The sequence below is a fragment of the Conger conger genome, chromosome 3 (assembly GCF_963514075.1).
Source record: "Conger conger chromosome 3, fConCon1.1, whole genome shotgun sequence".
NCBI classification, from domain to species: domain Eukaryota; kingdom Metazoa; phylum Chordata; class Actinopteri; order Anguilliformes; family Congridae; genus Conger; species Conger conger.
Genome location: NC_083762.1, coordinates 15,016,976 through 15,036,520, shown reverse-complemented (window position 1 = coordinate 15,036,520; position 19,545 = coordinate 15,016,976). Strand labels below are relative to the sequence as shown.

The 19,545-nt window shown below is 44.9% G+C and overlaps 1 protein-coding gene across 1 annotated transcript in view; it reads left to right on the top strand.

Annotated features, from left to right (window-relative positions):
* Positions 1-19,545, top strand: part of rin1b (Ras and Rab interactor 1b) — a 41,513-nt gene that overhangs the window by 14,921 nt on the left and 7,047 nt on the right. The window contains exons 2-7 of the mRNA XM_061236465.1: positions 8,468-8,608; positions 9,488-9,602; positions 10,167-10,239; positions 10,651-10,742; positions 11,682-12,106; positions 16,699-17,164. Coding sequence (XP_061092449.1) covers positions 8,468-8,608; positions 9,488-9,602; positions 10,167-10,239; positions 10,651-10,742; positions 11,682-12,106; positions 16,699-17,164 — 1,312 coding nt within the window. The remainder of the gene's footprint in view (positions 1-8,467; positions 8,609-9,487; positions 9,603-10,166; positions 10,240-10,650; positions 10,743-11,681; positions 12,107-16,698; positions 17,165-19,545) is intronic.

Genomic DNA, 19,545 nt, shown 5'->3' with positions numbered 1-19,545 from the left:
AACTGCACCCCTCCCAGGGGGACATGCATTTGATCATTTCTAGTGAATTCTAAGGGAAAATACTGCAGACTACTGATCAGTAAGGCCGGGTGTTTGTCATAGAAAATATTGGCTGATGTCGCAGAGTAGTCACTGCTGTTGAAAGTTGTTGAAAATCACAGAAAACTGAGAAAAGAAAAAAAAGAGAAGAAATCACAGTTTTTATATTAATTTATTAAATTAATTAATAGATCTCATGTGCAGCAGTGGGAAAGGAGGGTAATAACACGTGCATCTGTAGCAACAGTAACAAGTGCTTGAAGAAAAAGAAAAAAATCTATCTGGAGTGGCTGGCTGCTATTTAATTACTTACTTTAATTAATTACTTTGGTCCATCACGGAAAGAAAGAGAATGCTTTTACGTCTTTAATTTAACAGAACATTGTTAGGAATAGAGCATACAGTAATAATAACTTATTTAGCTGACACTTTTATCCAAAGCAACTTCCAGTTATTTAGACTAAGCAGGAGTAATACAGGGTTGAGGGCCTTGCTAAGGGGCACAACAGCTGTGCGGATCTTATTGTGGCAAAACACCCGTGCCTGAACCACAAGCTTCTGGTAAAACACATTTACTGTGTCTGTCAGGGATCAGAACACTGGACCCAAGAGCGAGACCACAGAAGTTAATGTTAAAGTCTTTATTAACTTCAGAATAGTTCAGACAAGCAGGGTTCGATATCCAGCAAACAGAAATGGCAGGGAATAAGCAGTTCGTAATCAATAGTTCAGAAACAGGGTCAATAATCCAGCAAACAGATACAACAAAGATATTCCAAATCGAAGTCGTGGTCATAGGTGAAGGGTCGAAAACACACGGGCACATCAGACAGAAACAGGCCGATACACAGCGGTTCCAAACAGACAGACGGGATAAGCAGAATGCGGAAGCCGAAAGCAAAACAGATTGAACTGGGTATCAATCATGGAATAACGCTGGAAATCAAGGCTAAAGCTCATGACAATCTGGCAGTGTGCTAACACAACAGACAGGCTTATATACAGGGATAACGAGGGGAAATCACAATCAGGTGTGCACGAAAACAAGGAAGTGAAAACAGGTGAAACAAATGAATGGGAATGAATGGGGAGAGAGAGACTACGGAAAGCACAGAGGGTAACAACACATGGAAACGCTAATAACTCAGACAAAAATGAGACAACGACGCTAACAACACAGAACCTGACAGTGTGTCAGTATTCATTTGGGTATAAGTTCGGTTTTGGCACAATATGTTGTAGGTTGCGAGGTTTGAGTGTTTGATGACTGCCTGCTGTCACTGATGTTACCGCAGCGGGGGGGAGGGAGTACCAGGTATCAACACTGCTGACAGGGGCCTTCAAACGCTGCAGCAACTGAGAAGGGCGAGAATCCTGATCCCTGCGCGATCCATCTGTATACGCTGTCACACTTTGTTTCTCCCGGCATTTGGCAATAGGCTATTATTAAAATGCGTAGGCCTGTACAAATAAAACAGTCGGCTGCATTAAGGTTGACAGTTACCGTGCGAAATGTGCTGAAAAATCACGGAAAAGTGCTAAAAGCTGAGGAAATTGCAGCAATGGCAAAAAAAAATAAAAAATGGGGAAAGTCACGGAATCCGTGGCATCTGCAACTTCCGTGACACACACTACCCTTACTGATGCGGTAAGTACCCTCAGTGAGCACTTTATTAGGTATTTATTAGACTTACCTTTTAGGCTTATTAACCCTTGTGTTGCCTTAAGGGTCAAAAATGACCCGCCACTATGTTTAACAGCAGATAAAACCCCCTAAATGATATTTCTTCAACTTGAAATTTGTTCACAAAGTTTGTGATGAGTGACAGGTTTTTTCTTCATGCTAAATTTAATTAAGATGCTTTATTTTATAGGTTTAGTGAAGGCGGTCATTTTTTACCCTTTGGACAAGGGGAGTATACAGACTGTTAAGACTACACAAGGGTTAAGTCTTCTGCCGCTGTAGCCTATCCATGACAGGTGGATTTGACGCGTTGTGTGTTCAGAGATGCTCTTCTGCATACCACTGTTGTAATGCGTGGTTATTTGCATTACTGTCACCTGTCTGCTTTGACCCTTCTCCTCTGACCGTATCTGACTGCAGAACTGCTGCTCTGCAATCTCTTGGGACTGTTGTATGTCCCGGGAGATCAGCAGTTACATAAATACTCAAACCAGCCTGTCTGGCACCACGGCCTAAATCACTGATATACATTTTTTCCCCATTGTGATGGTTGATGTGAACATTAACTGAAGCTCCTGACCTGTATCTGCTTGATTTTATACATTGCACTGCTGCCACACAATTGGCTGATTAGATAATTGCATGCATAAGTTGGTGTACAGGTTTTCCTAATAAAGTGCTCAGTGAGAGGACATCTCAATCACAAGAAAACCCCATCTTTATATATTTTGTAATATTACCAACGCCTAAAAGTCATGAAGAAGACAAGTAACACAAATAGTACCGGTTGAAATCCTACGCCCCTTCATTTCAAGCAAGGGTTTTACTCCTGTAAATATCATATGGTAGACATGGGTAAATGTATATATAAACTGTAAGTTGCGTTTGGTCAAGACCTCCTTGTAGTGGATTTGCTGTGTACTGTGTTTACAGAGGACAGGGGCTGTTTTTAGTTTCAGGAAGACTCCATATGCGTGTGTGTTCGAGTGTGTGTGTGTGTGTGTGTGTGCAATTCATGTGTGGTATTCACATGAGTTTATTGGTGTGTGTGCGCAATACATCTGTTGAATTCCCATGTGTTTATTTGTATGTAGTGAGCTTATGATGTGTGTGCGTGTCTGTGTGTATTTGTCTGTGTGTGTTTATGTGTTTATGAGGCAGAGTGAGTGTGCGTAGTTTAGGTGGGTTCACCTAAAGTGAGAGTTTTTGTGTTATTTTAGAAACATCCTGTTGATATTTTCTTCGTTAATGTGTTATTTGGCAGTAAACTGAAATATATCATGCCAACATTCCATTTGAATTGCATTGAATTGAATGTGTGTGTACATTACATTAGATCTCTCTCTCACGGATGCAGGACTGTGTGTGTGTGTGTGTGTGTGTGTGTGTACATAAGATCTCTCTCTCTCTCTGCGCTGTAGATGCAGGACTCTGTGTGTGTGTGTGTGTACACTCTGTGTGTGTGTAAGACGCACCTATTCAAGCAGCACCTCTCCCCGTTCCTCCCTACCTCCCTGTGAACCTTAATTGTTGTCTTTGTGATTTACTTTGTGTATCGGTATTTTTAGTTGGCTAGGTAAGCAGTATTTGGATAGTTAAGTTTGGTCACTTTTGCTTTGTTGTTTGTTTATTTGTTCGTTAAAAAAACAAAAAAACAAAAGAAACAAAAGGCCCTGGTCCTTATCTTTGTTGTACAGGTAGCAGTTGAAATTGTACTTCCCTCTAGGGTCTTTCAGTGCACTTATCCCTGGTTATGGGTATGCACTTTGTTGTAGGTCGCTCTGGATAAGAGTGTCTGCCAAATGCCATTAATGTAATGTAATGTAATGTACATAAGATCTCTCTCTCTCTGCACTGTAGATGCAGGACTCTGTGTTTGTGTGGGTGTACATAAGATCTTTCTCTCTCTGCGCTGTAGATGCAGGACTCTGTGTGTGTGTGTGTGTGTGTGTGTGTTTGTGTATATACACTCAGTGAGCACTTTATTTGGTATTCATTTGACTTATTTTTTCGACTTACTTGTATTCTGCTGCTGTAGCCTATTGACTTAAGAGGTTTGACGCGTTGTTCAGAGATGCTCTTCTGCATAACACTGTTGTAATGTCTGATTATTTGTGTTAGCTTTCCTGTCAGCTTTGACCAGTCTTGCCCTTCTCCACCTGGCCTCTCTCATTAACAAGGCATTTCTACCCGCAGGACTGTTGCTCACTGGATGTTTTTTGTTTTTTGCATCATTCTTTGCAAACTAGAGATTGTTGTGTGTGAACTTGAAGATCACAGGGGATCAGCAGTTTCTGTGATATTCAAACCACCCTGTCTGGCACCAACTATCATTCCAAGTCACTTAGATCGCATTTCTTCCCCATTCTGACATTTGGTCTAAAAAACAGCTGAACCTCTTGACCATGTCTACATGCTTTTATACATTTACTTGCTGCCACATGATTGGCTGATTAAATATTTGCATCAATATGCTGGGCGGCGCGGATGGTGCAGTGGGTAGCACTGCTGCTTCACAGCAAGGAGGTCCTGGGTTCGAATCCCTGTCGACCGGGCCTCTCTGTGTGGAGTTTGCATGTTCTCCCCTTGTCTGCGTGGGTTTCCTCCAGGTACTCCGGTTTCCTCCCACAGTCCAAAGACATGCAGATTAGGCTGATTGGAGAGTCTAAATTGCCCGTACGTATGAGTGTGTGAGTGAATGGTGTGTGTGCCCTGTGATGGACCGGCGACCTGTCCAGGGTGTATTCCTGCCTTTTGCCCAATGTATGCTGGGATAGGCTCCAGCCCCCTGCGACCCTGTTCAGGATAAGCTAAACGGGTTAGAATAATGAATGAATCAATAAGCTGGTGTACAGGTCTTCCTAATACAGTGCTCAGTGAGTGTTTAATATATCGCTGTGTTTGTGAGCTGCAGGACTGTGTGTGTGCTTGTGTATTATATATCTCTCTCTCTGCAGATAGATCTGTGTGTGTATTATCTCTCTCTCGCTCTGCAGATGGATGTGTGTATTATATATTTTTCTCTGCAGATGGATGTATATGTGTGTATTATATATATTATATATATCTCTCTCTCTGTGCAGATGGATGTGTGTGTATGTATTATATATTTCTCTCTCTGTGCAGATGGATTTGTGTGTATTATATATATCTCTCTCTGTGCAGATGGATCTGTGTGTGTACAGTGGTGTGAAAAAGTGTTTGCCCCCTTCCTGATTTCTTATTTTTTTGCATGTTTGTCACACTTAAATGTTTCAGATCATCAAACAAATTTAAATATTAGTCGAAGACAACACAAGTAAACACAAAATGCAGTTTTTAAATGAAGGTTTTTATTATTAAGCGAGAAAAAAAATCCAAACCTACATGGCCCTGTGTGAAAAAGTGATTGCCCCCCCTGTTAAAACTTAACTTAACTGTGGTTTATCAATTTCTCTAGCCACAACCAGGCCTGATTACTGCCACTCCTGTTCTCAATCAAGAAATCACTTAAATAGGACCTGCCTGACAAAGTGAAGTAGACCAAATGATCCTCAAAAGCTAGACATCATGCCGAGATCTAAAGAAATTCAGGAACAAATGAGAAAGAAAGTAATTGAGATCTATCAGTCTTGAAAAGGTTATAAAGCCATTTCTAAAGCTTTGGGACTCCAGCGAACCACAGTGTGAGCCATTATCCACAAATGGCGAAAACATGGAACAGTGGTGAACCTTCCCAGGAGTGGCCGGCCGACCAAAATTACCCCAAGAGCGCAGTGACGACTCATTCAAGAGGTCACAAAAGACCCCACAACAACATTCAAAGAACTGCAGGCCTCACTTGCCTCAGTTAAGGTCAGTGTTCCAAGACGAAAACCACTGCTGAGCAAAAAGAACATTAAGGCTCGTCTCAATTTTGCCAGAAAACATCTTGATGTTCCCCAAGACTTTTGGGAAAATACTCTGTGGACTGACGAGACAAAAGTAGAACTTTTTGGAAGGTGTGTGTCCCATTACATCTGGCATAAAAGTAACACCGCATTTCAGAAAAAGAACATCATACCAACAGTAAAATATGGTGGTGGTAGTGTGATGGTCTGGGGCTGTTTTGCTGCTTCAGGACCTGGAGGACTTGCTGTGATAAATGGAACCATGAATTCTGCTGTCTACCAAAAAATCCTGAAGGAGAATGTCCGGCCATCTGTTCGTGACCTCAAGCTGAAACGAACTTGGGTTCTGCAGCAGGACAATGATCCAAAACACACCAGCAAGTCCACCTCTGAATGGCTGAAGAAAAGACTTTGGAGTGTCCTAGTCAAAGTCCTGACCTGAATCCTATTGAGATGCTGTGGCATGACCTTAAAAAGGTGGTTCATGCTCGAAAACCCTCCAATGTGGCTGAATTACAGCAATTCTGCAAAGATGAGTGGGCCAAAATGAGTGGATTATTTTGTGATATTCTGTCTCTCAATGTTAAAATGTACCTATGATTAAAATTCTACACAGTTCCATTCTTTGAAGTGGGCAAACCTACAAAATCAGCAAGGGATCAAATAATTATTGCTCCCACTGTATATATATCTCGCTGTGCAGATGGATGTGTGTGTATTATATATTTCTCTCTCTGTGCAGATGGATTTGTGTGTATTATATATCTCTGTGTGCTGCAGATGGATATCTGTGTATTATATATCTCTGTGTGCTGCAGATGGATGTGTGTGTATTATAAATCGCTCTCTATGCAGATGGATGTGTGTATTATATATATCTCTGCAGATGGATGTGTGTATTATATATCTCTGTGTGCTGCAGATGGATGTCTGTATTATATATCTCTCTCTCTGCAGATGGATGTGTGTGTATTATATACCTCTCTCTCCGTGCAGATGGATATGTGTGTGTATTATATACCTCTCTCCGTGCAGATGGATGTGTGAGTATTGTATACCGCTCTCTCCGTGCAGATGGATGTGTGTGAGTATTATATACCTCTCTCTCTGCAGATGGATGTGTGTGTATTATATACCTCTCTCTCCGTGCAGATGGATGTGTGTGTGTATTATATACCTCTCTCCGTGCAGATGGATGTGTGTGTGTGTTATATACCTCTCTCTCCGTGCAGATGGATGTGTGTGTGTATTATATACCTCTCTCTCTGTGCAGATGGATGTGTGTGTATTATATACCTCTCTCTCCGTGTAGCTGGATGTGTGTGTGTATTATATACCTCTCTCTCCATGCAGATGGATGTGTGTGAGTCTTATATACCTCTCTCTCTGCAGATGGATGTGTGTGTGTATTATATACCTCTCTCCGTGCAGATGGATGTGTGTGAGTATTATATACCTCTCTCTCTCCGTGCAGATGGATGTGTGTGTACTATGTACCTCTCTCTCCATGCAGATGGATGTGTGTGTATCATATACCTCTCTCTCCGTGCAGATGGATGTGTGTGTGTATTATATACCTCTCTCCGTGCAGATGGATGTGTGTGAGTATTATATACCGCTCTCTCCGTGCAGATGGATGTGTGTGTATTATATACCTCTCTCTCCGTGCAGATGGATGTGTGTGTGTGTATTATATACCTCTCTCCGTGCAGATGGATGTGTGTGTGTGTTATATACCTCTCTCTCCGTGCAGATGGATGTGTGTGTGTATTATATACCTCCCTCTCCGTGCAGATTAATGTGTGTGTATTATATACCTCTCTCTCCGTGCAGATGGATGTGTGTGTGTATTATATACCTCTCTCCGTGCAGATGGATGTATGTGAGTCTTATATACCTCTCTCTCCATGCAGATGGATGTGTGTGTATTATATACCTCTCTCTCCGTGCAGATGGATGTGTGTGAGTATTATATACCGCTCTCTCCGTGCAGATGGATGTGTGTGTGTATTATATACCTCTCTCTCCGTGCAGATGGATGTGTGTGTGTGTATTATATACCTCTCTCCGTGCAGATGGATGTGTGTGTGTGTGTCATATACCTCTCTCTCCGTGCAGATGGATGTGTGTGTGTATTGTATACCTCTCTCTCCGTGCAGATTAATGTGTGTGTATTATATACCTCTCTCTCCGTGCAGATGGATGTGTGTGTGTATTATATACCCCTCTCTCCGTGCAGATGGATGTGTGTGAGTCTTATATACCTCTCTCTCCATGCAGATGGATGTGTGTGTATTATATACCTCTCTCTCCATGCAGATGGATGTGTGTGTGTATTATATACCTCTCTCCGTGCAGATGGATGTGTGTGTGTGTTATATACCTCTCTCTCCGTGCAGATGGATGTGTGTGTGTATTATATACCTCTCTCTCTGTGCAGATTGATGTGTGTGTATTATATACCTCTCTCTCCATGCAGATAGATGGATGTGTGTGTATTATATACCTCTCTGCGGATGGATGTGTGTGAGTATTATTTACCTCTCTCTCCGTGCAGATGGATGTGTGTGAGTATTATATACCTCTCTCTCCGTGCAGATGGATGTGTGTGTGTATTATATACCTCTCTCTCCATGCAGATGGATGTGTGTGTGTATTATTTACCTCTCTCTCCGTGCAGATGGATGTGTGTATTATATACCTCTCTCTCCGTGCAGATGGATGTGTGTGTGTATTATATACCTCTCTCTCTGCAGATGGATGTGTGTGTGTATTATATACCTTTCTCTCCGTGCAGATGGAGGTGTGTGAGTATTATATACCTCTCTCTGCAGATGGATGTGTGTGTGTATTATATACCTCTCTCTCCGTGCAGATGGATGTGTGTGAGCTCCAGTCCGGCTCTCTGAGGACCATCAGCGTGCTGGACCGCCTGCTCCTCACACACCCCATCTGGCTGCAGCTGTCATTCAACACTGACTCCGCCCACCAGGTCCTGCAGGCAGAGCCCAAAGGGGTAAAACACACACCACATACACACACAGGCACGCATGCATGCACACACACACAAACACGCACATGCACACATACACGTACGCACACGCGCACACACACACACACAAACCACATCCCACCTGTTTTTTTGTCAGCTAAAGGCTTGCTCTGATGCTACATTTCTCTTTACACTGTCAGCTAATGTAGCCTGCAGATATTTCCACTGCCAACATAATCCATGCTATACATATGCCAATGCAGCGAGGGCTTGATCTATGAGGAATGTGTCACAGTAATTTGCTCAATACAAATGTATTTATTTTGTTTGAATCACAGGCTGTCGTGTCATCTTTATTCTCCTCAAATGACATAATGTTGCTAGCTAAGAGAGAAAAAAATCTAAATGACAAAGAATTAATCATATTTTAATATTTGAACACATGAACTACAATTCAGTAAATCTCTGTTAGATGCATAGATGCTTTCTGGTGATTTGCAGATCAGATGCAAATATTGACTTGTTTACATCGTACTTATCCTGTGACTAGAAGTCAGTCATCTTTCGCGGAGATGTCTCTCCACTGTGGTGTGAGAGTGTCCCAGATGTCTCAGAATGTGGGGTGGTTTTCCGGAATCATATATGCGTTTGACCAGAGTTCCCCGGAACGTGACGGAACTGAATCAAAGTTCCACAACAATTATTACTCCTATCCTTGAGACTATCTCTACTGTGACACACACACACACACACACATAAACACACAGACACACACACATACACCTATGGTACACATACACTGATAAAGCCACATGTAGAAAGCACATGGCAATGCTGTTCTTTTTTGCTTTTCTTAAATGTCTGAATGTTCTGTGTACCCCCTCTGTGTGGCGCCCGCTGCAGGCCTTCCTGGTGCGCAGGTGCAGCCAGTCGCAGAAGAAGGTGCTGTGTGTGAGACTGACAGAGGACAGTGCCCCCTCCGCCATTCGGCAGTGTGTCATCCGTGAGGAGGAATCCAGTGCGTGTGGAGCACAGGAACACACACACATACACTCTCACAAATACATACGCAAACACACTCAGACACATAGACGCACACACGTACGCACGTATACATGCACGCACAGACAGACACAGATGCATACGCGCACAAATACATGCACACATACACAAACACACACAGATTCATAGACACACACATACACAAACATACATGCACACACAGACACATACAGATGTATAGACACACACACACATGCACACAGTAGACACACACACATACACACAAATATGCACACACACGTACACATAGACGCACACACATACGCACACGTACATGCACCCACATACACACACACACAAATACATAGACCCACACACATACACACACAAATACACACACGCATGTACACATAGACGCGCACACATACACACGTGCACAGAGATGCACACATACACACAAACACTCAGGCACACACACACAAATACATGCACACAGATACTGTACACACAAGCACACATGTGCTAATACACATACAGTATGGGGGACAGTGGTGCTGATACCAGCTCTGACTGTTTTCAGCTTTCTCCCTGGAGAGTTCGGCCGTCAGTTTCCCCGACCTGTGCAGGCTGGTCGCTTTCTACTGCATCAGCCGGTAAGACCCGCCCCCCTGCTAAGACCCACCCAGACAGACCCACCCACTAAGACACACCAACTGGACCCATCAACCCACTAAGACACACCCAGGTACACCCACAAAACCACTAAGACCTACCCACTAAGACCCACCCACCTACTAAGGCACACACACTAAAACCCACACAACCACTAAGACACACCCACGTAGACCCACCCACCTACTAAAACACACACACTAAAACCCACACTCCCACACTTATAACATAATAATAACATATTGAATGTGATATAATTTTGTCATCGGTTACGATTGGTTATCAGTCTTTGGTCTTTTACAGAGACATACTGAACATAGCACACACTCATAACATAATAATAACATATTGAATGTGATATAATCGTGTTATCGGTCTCTGGTCTTTTACAGAGACATACTTCCTTTCCCACTGGAGCTTCCGGAAGCCATAGTTAAAGCCTCATCCCACAGACAGCTGGAGTCCCTCTCACACATGGGCCTGGGTATGTGCCCCAAAATACCCCTGCACCTCCATTAGCCCTGCCAAACTACCCCAACCGTCTGGGTGACCGCGGACTGCATGTGCATCACAGAGGTTATCGCCTTGCTGCCAGTTATGGTTACTGACCCATAAGTCTGTCCTAGCTGACCATTAAAAAACTGAAAATCTGCGGCAGGACTGGGTCAAATACCGAATTGTTTTGGATTCAATTACTTTTCTGTGCATGCTTGATACTGTCTGGTGCAATTGAGCCAACCAAGAGGACAAAAAGGTGGGGTTTGTAGGCTCCAATACACCAGACAAGCTTAGTGAAGTGTAGAAAAGTATTTGAATCCAGAACAATTATGTATTTGACCCAGGTCTGCTCTGCTGTGCTTGCTAGCTCTCTAGAGTCCAGCTCTATGAAGTCAAGCATCTTTCCATTAATTCACAGCTGAGCTCTTGGACGAGAATTCAAGTGTGGTCTATAACTGATTTACATCAGCAAATATATGAACCAAACCTGGCTCAAAACACACACCCCGGTGAGCATACTGCATAAGAAACAGGGCAAATATATGAGCCAAACCTGGCTCAAAACACACTCACCCCTGTGAGCATACTGCATATGAAACAGCACTACTGTGCTCATGCAAGTTAACAGAAGCAGGTACATTGGTTTGTCAGAACACCGGAACCTGTTGGGGGCAGCCTCTATTCTAGTGGCTAAAGTACATGACAGGGACCCAGGAGGTTGGTAGTTGAAGCCCCGGTGTAGCCACGATAAGATCTGAACAACTGTTGGGTCCCTTGAACAAGGCCCTTAAAACCCCACATAGCTCCTGGGGAGGATTATCTCCTGTATAGTCTAATCAACTGAATGCTTCGGATGAAGAGTGTCAGCTAAATAACTGTAATGTAATGCAATGTAGTGTCCTGGCTACGTCTGTGATCGCTGCAGAATTTTGGAGCTCGCCGCTGAACTTCCGGACGCCTCGGAACGGCCCTCCCCCCGCGGACCAGCCGGGAGGCCTGTTTCTGGGGCGCGGCGGCCAGCAGGTGGCGCTGTGCTACATCAACCCGCTCTTCCTGCGCGAGCCCCCCAGCCGCGGCGCCCTGCACAAGCGGCACCGCTTCAAGCGCAGCCTGAGGGTGCGCGTCTCCACGGAGAGCTCCATGACGCTGTCGTCCCCCCCGCGCTCCACCGAGCTCGACTGCGCCGAGCCCAGCCTGCCCCAGCAGAAGAGGGCCAGCACCAACGCCGGCCTGCTCCGCAGAACCCAGGCCCTCTCCCCAACCTCCGAGGAGGAGGAGGAGCTGATACCCCACGACCCGCAACAGGTACGGACCCCCTCGAATCGATTCAGTTCAGCTCAGTTCAGTTCAGTTCAGTTCAGTTCAGTTCAGTTCAGTTCAGTTCAGTTCAGTTCAATTCAATTCAATTCAATTCAATTCAACTCAATTTCACTTCACTTCACTTCAATTCAATTCAATTCAATTCAATTTTATTTGTATAGCGCTTTTCACAGCAGACTGTCCCAAAGAGGCTTTACGTTGTAACAGATAGGTAGAAAAAACAGGAAATACCAGCCCTAAGCCCCCAAATAGCATATGAGGTAAACAACTCCCTAGAATGAAACAGTGGTGAGAAAAACATCCCTGATGGGAAGAAATCTCAAGAGGAACCTGGCTGGAGGGGGATGCCCATCCTCTGCTGGCCTACAGGTTGAAATGATAGCAGTTAGGGTTAGGGTTAGGGTTAGGGCTAAACTGGCAAGTAATCTAGAATGTCCCCTATCATGCACTATTAAGATACCTCCATACCAAATCTGGCGATCAGAAATGGCGACGTATCAGACTGTCCCTGTGATGAGCGCTACAGTAGGCAGGTTCCACCTCCCACTTCAGCGCACTTATCCCGGGTTATGGGTATGCACTCTGGATAAGAGCGTCTGCCAAATGCCATTAATGTAATATAGATGGCTCCATGGGATCAAAACGAACAAGGGACGTAGCCTACTGTGGAACACAGTTAGCACCTGGGTAGACGCATTATGTCCATCGGTTGGCGCAACAGAACAACATGGCAGACGTTGGTGAACTTTCTCTTATTCCTCCTAAACAGTCTACTGAAGTACGTTTTCGTACATTTGAGCCGAGAAATAAGCAATGCAATGGCTGAATCTTCATTCATATTTGGTCTGCGATGCCTAGTTTGAAAGTTTGATCTGAGTTGTGTGAAGCAGATGAGCTGCACTGGATGTAGAATAACCGGGGAGATTATTCTATGCAAACACAGGACTGTGCCTGTGATGAACAAGCCACGGCATAATGAATGGAGAGCATTGCATGCTGTATTTGGTGTCATTACACTTACACTTACAACTACTGTCACTGCTATGCTGACTTCTAAAGCATTTTACCATTACAGTCCTCCTGTTACTGACACCCGTTACTCATTCCTATGGTTACGCACTGTTACTGCTATACAGTTACTGCTACCTGGCCTGTGCCTTGAGCTGGCCTTGAGTCTTGCTGATACACCGTAATAACACCACTACTGTTACACACTGTTAATTTTACCCGTTCTCATCCTCTTATGGTCAAACACCGTTACTTTGGCCAATTCATACTGTCACACACTCGTTTACTGTCATACTGTGTTCCATACACTGTTACACTGTCACACACATTTACTGTCACATTTAGTGTCACACACATCACACACACCCTTTCTCACTGTCACACTGTATTCCATACACTGTTACACTGTCGCCTCTTCATACTATTACTGTCACACACATTTACTGTCACATTTAGTGTCACACACATCACACACACCCTTTCTCATTGGCACACACTCTCGCAATCAGGCTCATATCCTAAAAGAAATACAGGAAAACATACATATGCAGAAATATATGTAAAATGCCAACCGATGCTTGAGGCCAATGCAAATACATTGTGCCATCAAGCCGATTGTGTGGGCTCAGTTTGCCTAACGATACGGTGCATTCAGATTTCATAACATGATGCCAACTCCTGGTGCCGTCCCATCCGCTGCAGTGGGTGACAGCAGTTAAAAACTTTGTCATATATTGGGATTTGTCATACAAAGGATACCTGATTGACAGGAGAAAGATCCAGTATATCCAGGAGAAGGTATTTGTGGCAAAATAACAAAATAACAACCTAGTGGCAAATACTGAGGTCTGCTAACAGCAGCTGGATTGTCCCACAGTTTAATTTATTACAGTTAAAAATAAAAAGTTATAGCATATAGTGAGTGTTTAAATTGCTTTTGGAACAAATTGTGTTTTTTACAGGATTAATCTACAGTTGTATGCATCATTGAGGCAATGATGAATATAAAAACATCAAGTTGTTCATCTGCTACCAAGTGGATTTAGATGAGTCGAACGAACTGACAATGTGTGCATCATCACACATTTTTTTGGAATGCATTTTTCCTCAGAATCCCAGTGTTCTAGAACTCCACTGCTTTCAGTTACCGGGGCGGTGATTGTGACATCAGCATTAGAACGCTCAGTTAAGAACACTCGAATGATCTCACACCATAAACGGTTAATGCCTTCTCCTCGCTCCATCTCCCTGTGTGGAAGGTCTGGTGCCATTCACCAGCGCTCAGTCGCTGCTGCAAACCTCCACGTGCACATCGGCTCATAGGAGGGGTGGAGGCACACACGTGCTCTCCTCCGAAGCACGTGATGCCAGCCCACGCCTCTCGCCAGTCCGGCAGTGAGCTGGAGGAAGACTTGCGGGCAACCGGTCGACCGGTGGGGACGCAACTGAGCTATGATGAGATGCCCACACTTCCCTGGGCAAGGCTACACTGCAAAAAAATAGACAGTCTCAACAAATATTTTAGTGTTGTATCTTGACTACAAATCTTAGTTCTATTCCTCTTTTACCAAATGGGACAAAAATATTGCCAATGAGGTGAGACAGCTTGACTAATTTCACTTGTCATGCAAACTGTAACTTAAAACGAGCTAATATTTTCTCCTTGAGGGAAAAAAATTACTTTAATTGTCATTACAAGAGCGAACCACTTTGTTAGGACAGATGCCTTTGGCAGTGTAGAGCCGAACGGAGTTGCTGGGCGCAGTTGACACTGGCACGGTCCGGAGTCGATATTTGACCACCCTGTTTTCCCCTAGACAGCGGAGTATTGTGCCTGAACCCTGCCAGAGCTGTGCTGCTGATGACACATTGAGACTCGCTGAGTGTTTGCGGTCGCATTTGGGTCTGGGACATCGCGGGTGTAACACTTTCACACAAAGCCACACCACACCACAGACACTGCTCACACAAGCAGGCACGCTGACGCAAGTGCAAGAACCAGACCTGGGTGAAATACGCAAATGGTTTTTGATTCAAATACTTTTCTAGGCTTTACTTAGCTTGTCTTGGGACCTATTAAATACTTTCAAGTGCAAACCCCACCTTCTGGTCCTCTTGGCTGCCTCAGTTGCACCTGGCAAGATCAATCGAGTGCAGAAAAGTATTTCCGTACAAATAAATCACAGATTTGTATTATAGTTAGAACCAAACAGGCAAAACTGCGTTTTTGAAGCAGAGGGTGCTAGTATTGGTAATTCAGACCTATTTTCAATGTAAAGTCAATCATCAATTGCGGTCAAAATGCAAAGTCAATAATTTTTTCCCACAAGAAAAAATACTTACAATCTGTGTTTTTTATTCACCGAATGTTTCCCCGTGTGCCGATTTCCTTTAAATGATTGTGTAATTAGGACAATACGGCCAGACTGTGTGGACGGTTCTGGGACAGATTACGTGACTCTCTCTCACACGGTTAGTGGAGGAGCTTCCCTACTGCGCAGTCTCTGGCTCCAAATGTACAACATGGCGGCGTTCCACAGTTTCTAAATGCTTTTTACGAGCCCGTGGATAGTCAGTGGGTGACATAACAGGCACTTGGTCCATATTTTTTCTCCAGTCTATGGCAGGGGTGCCCAATCATGTGACATGGAGGGCCGAGAGCATGCAGGTTTTCATTCCGACCAATCACTAGACCAGCTGATTTCTGAAATGATTTCCCTCTTCTCTGGTTGAATTACATCACATGGCATTTAGCAGACGCTCTTATCCAGAGCGACGTACAACACAGTGCAGATCAAAGACAAGTACAAGTGCGAAGAGGACCTGAGAGGACAGTACAGTTCCGAGTCCTAGTGTAACCATACAGATATAATCGGAACCCTTGAAGAATACATCAGCTTACAAACTAGCATACCACAGTTGGCAGCTAGAATACCTGCCAGAGTACAACAATACAATAACTAATACAAAAAACAACATCTATACAACTATATAAGTGCCATTACAGTCTATGGCATATATAAGGCTAATCATGGTGGCGAGTTAGGGAGGGAAAGGTGTAGCCTGAAGAGATGAGTCTTCAGTCTGCGCTTGAAAGAGGTCAGAGACTCTGCCGTTCTGACACCCACCGGGAGGTCATTCCACCACCGTGGGACCAGGACAGACAGCAGTCGTGAGCGAGAAGTGCAGGTGTGGCGAGGGGGAGGCGCCAGACGGCACGAAGTGGCAGAATGGAGGGGTCTTGCTGGTGTATAGGTCTTGATGAGTGATTGAATATATATACAGGGGCTGATCCCTTAACTGCCTGGTACGCGAGCACCAAAGTTTTAAATTTGATGCGAGCCATAACAGGCAGCCAGCGGAGGTTGCTGAGTAGGGGGGTGACATGTGAATGTCTGGGAACATTGAATACCAGACGGGCTGCAGCATTCTGGATCAGTTGTAGATAAGTGTTAATAAGTGGAATGAGCTGGCGTAGTGATTGGCCGGAATTACTTTCGTCCCTCCGTGGCACGCGATTGGGCGCCCTCGGCCTGCGGTAAGAACGCCCGTAACAGGTGACGGACTGACCCAATTTCTCCCCCGGGAACCAGGAGGAGTCGGGCCAGGGGGAGGAGGCGGAGGAGGGCGGGCCGGAGGCGGGACTGGCGTTGGAGAGGAGGCGCGCCCCGTCCCTGGCGGAGCTGGACAGCAACAGCTCCTTCAGCAGCCTGGAGGAGGCGGAGGACACCCCCCAGCGCCCCGCGGCCCCGAAAGCGGCGCCCCCCGCCAAGCCGCCGCGCGCGGGCTCCGGCCTGCGCAGGATGAGCGCGGCCTTCGTCACGCTCTTCGCCCCGGAGAAGCGCGTGGCCCAGCTGGTGGACGAACTCTCCCAGGACCGCCGGTCCGCCTTCGGGGCCCTGGTCCAGGACTTCCTGCAGCAGCAGAGGAAGGAGCTGGAGCCCCCGGCGCAGGCCCCGGGGCCCGCCCTCACCCTGCTGCAGGGCCTGCGCCACTTCCTGTCCCAGGCCAAGTGCTTCCTGCTGGCCTGCGGTGAGCTGGAGCCCCCCATCGAGACCCTGGTGCCCGAGAAGGAGAAAGGTACGACTCTGCAGACACGGCTGTCAACTGCTTCTGTACCCTCAGAAATATGACGCACCTGATATGAGGCACCCTATATGAGGTACCCTACATAAGCATAAACTCTGCCACACAGACCTGCATATACACTCAGCTATTCAGACACACACACAAGCACACACACACAAACACACACAAACACACCCACACAAACCTGCCTATACACACACACTCACATGAACACACTTATGTACACACATGCACACAAACATTCACCTAGACACACACTCACCTGCCTATATATACTCACACACATGCACACAAACACACTCACACTTGCACAAACCTGCCATACACACATGTACAAAAACACACACTCACATGGACACAGTTGCACATATACAACCACATACTCACACACATGCAAACACACTCACATGCAGTATATGTACGTATGCACACGCGCACACATACACACTCCCACGTACGGGAGAGATGGAGAGAGCAAAATATAAGCCCAAAACAGATAGCATTCATATGACTATTTTCACTCCCTCACCTATTATGAGTAGGTGTATAAAACAGGGAACTGCTATAGCTAAGCAAAATGATACATGTAGCCCCGAGACAAAAATATATGCCCACTCTTTTGACAGACATAAACAGGAAAATAATGGGATTTTCTTTGAGATGTCATTATTTAACTCTGATGGCCTGCCACGTCGTGTCTGTTTTTGTGTGGACATTCATTCAGGATCACTTCTGACTGGTAGCCAATCAGTCACTCTGGTGTTTAAAACGTAAACCGGCTGTTAATTACATAATGAACACGCTCTCCAGACGGCCCGCGCCAAATCTTCTCGTTCTGGGAAATAGGACCACTTTGTTCCTTTCAACATAAAAAGACTACTCTCTTAAAATCTCTTCTTAATAAAACGGACTCAATAATCACAATCTTTTTTCGTCTTTCGCTGGGTTATGTACAACATAACTATAAACAATTCTGGCTTTGAGTCATAAAGCTGAAACTCAAATGTACGTAGTTCAGTACTCTGCTGTATTGGGTAACATATAGGTACGAGTCGCAGTAAACTGGGTATGTACCACAGTCATGCCACAAAAAAGCTAAGGCAAGGTGGCTATAATTGCAGCGGGGTTCGCGTGTGTCTTTGAACACGCCGAGCGCTTTTTCCACCGATATCCCCGCTGCGCGGAGTGGGGCGGTTGTTGGCGAGGCGGCGCGTTTCACAAGTGGCCACATTTGCTCGGTGATTTATTCTCCATTGCGTTGGTGGGCGCATTAGCATTTTTCTCTCCGTCGGTTATCATAAGAGATATCACAGTCCCACGCACGCGTTAAGGGCAGTACAGTTTTAACTTCGGCGCAGGCAGGAAGTGCAGAACGTGGAGCTGGGCTTTTGCAGATGAAATGCACGCTGGGTAATTTTGGCTGGGTCGGCAAGACTTGTGTAACCTTGGCTGGCAAAGGATTTTTTTTTCCCATAATGCAACTTAGACTGTCGCCCACGCACAGTGACACCTTCCTCAAACGGATAAATGTGTATGTGTGTGTGTGTGTCTAGCCCTGACAGCATGTGTGTGTGTGTGCGTGTATATCTATCCCTGACAGTGTGTGTGTGTGTCTAGCCCTGACAGCATGTGTGTGTGTGTGCGTGTATATCTAGCCCTGACAGTGTGTGTGTGTGTGTGTCTAGCCCTGACAGCGTTTGTGTGTGTGTGTGCGTGTACAATGGGGGAAATAAGTATTGAACACATGAACATTTTGTCCAGTAAATGTATTTCCAATGAGCCTATTCAAGTGAAATTTGCACCAGACTTTGGTATTAACTCAAAAAATCCAGACAAAAAAAATCTAAACATTAAAGTCCATATGTAAATAAAGTTATGTGTAATAAAGTGGAATGAAACAGGAAAAAAGTATTGAACACACTAAGAAAAAGCAGTACACCACAGCAAGGAAAGGCAAGGAACCAGCTGAAAACCATAACTAATTAGGAGGCAACTGTACCTCCAATCTGTGCTAATTAATGTCAGCTGGGTTAGAATATATTGATGGGCTATAAAAGGTTTTTTTTTTTGTTACCAAGGTGCCACACAAGAAACATCTAATGATGGGTAAAAGTAAAGAGCTCTCTCGAGACCTTCGCAATCAGATTGTTGCAAAACATGAACATGAACATGAAAATGGAATTGGCTACAGACGTATTTCACAACTTCTGAATCTTCCTGTAAGCACCATTGGGGGCATTATCCATTATCCATTAAGTGGAAGCAACATCACTCCACCATCAACCAGCCACGCACAGGAGCGCCTCGCAAGATTTCTGATCAGGGAGTCAGAAGGATACTTAGAAGAGCAGCCAAAGGGCCAAGGACCACTA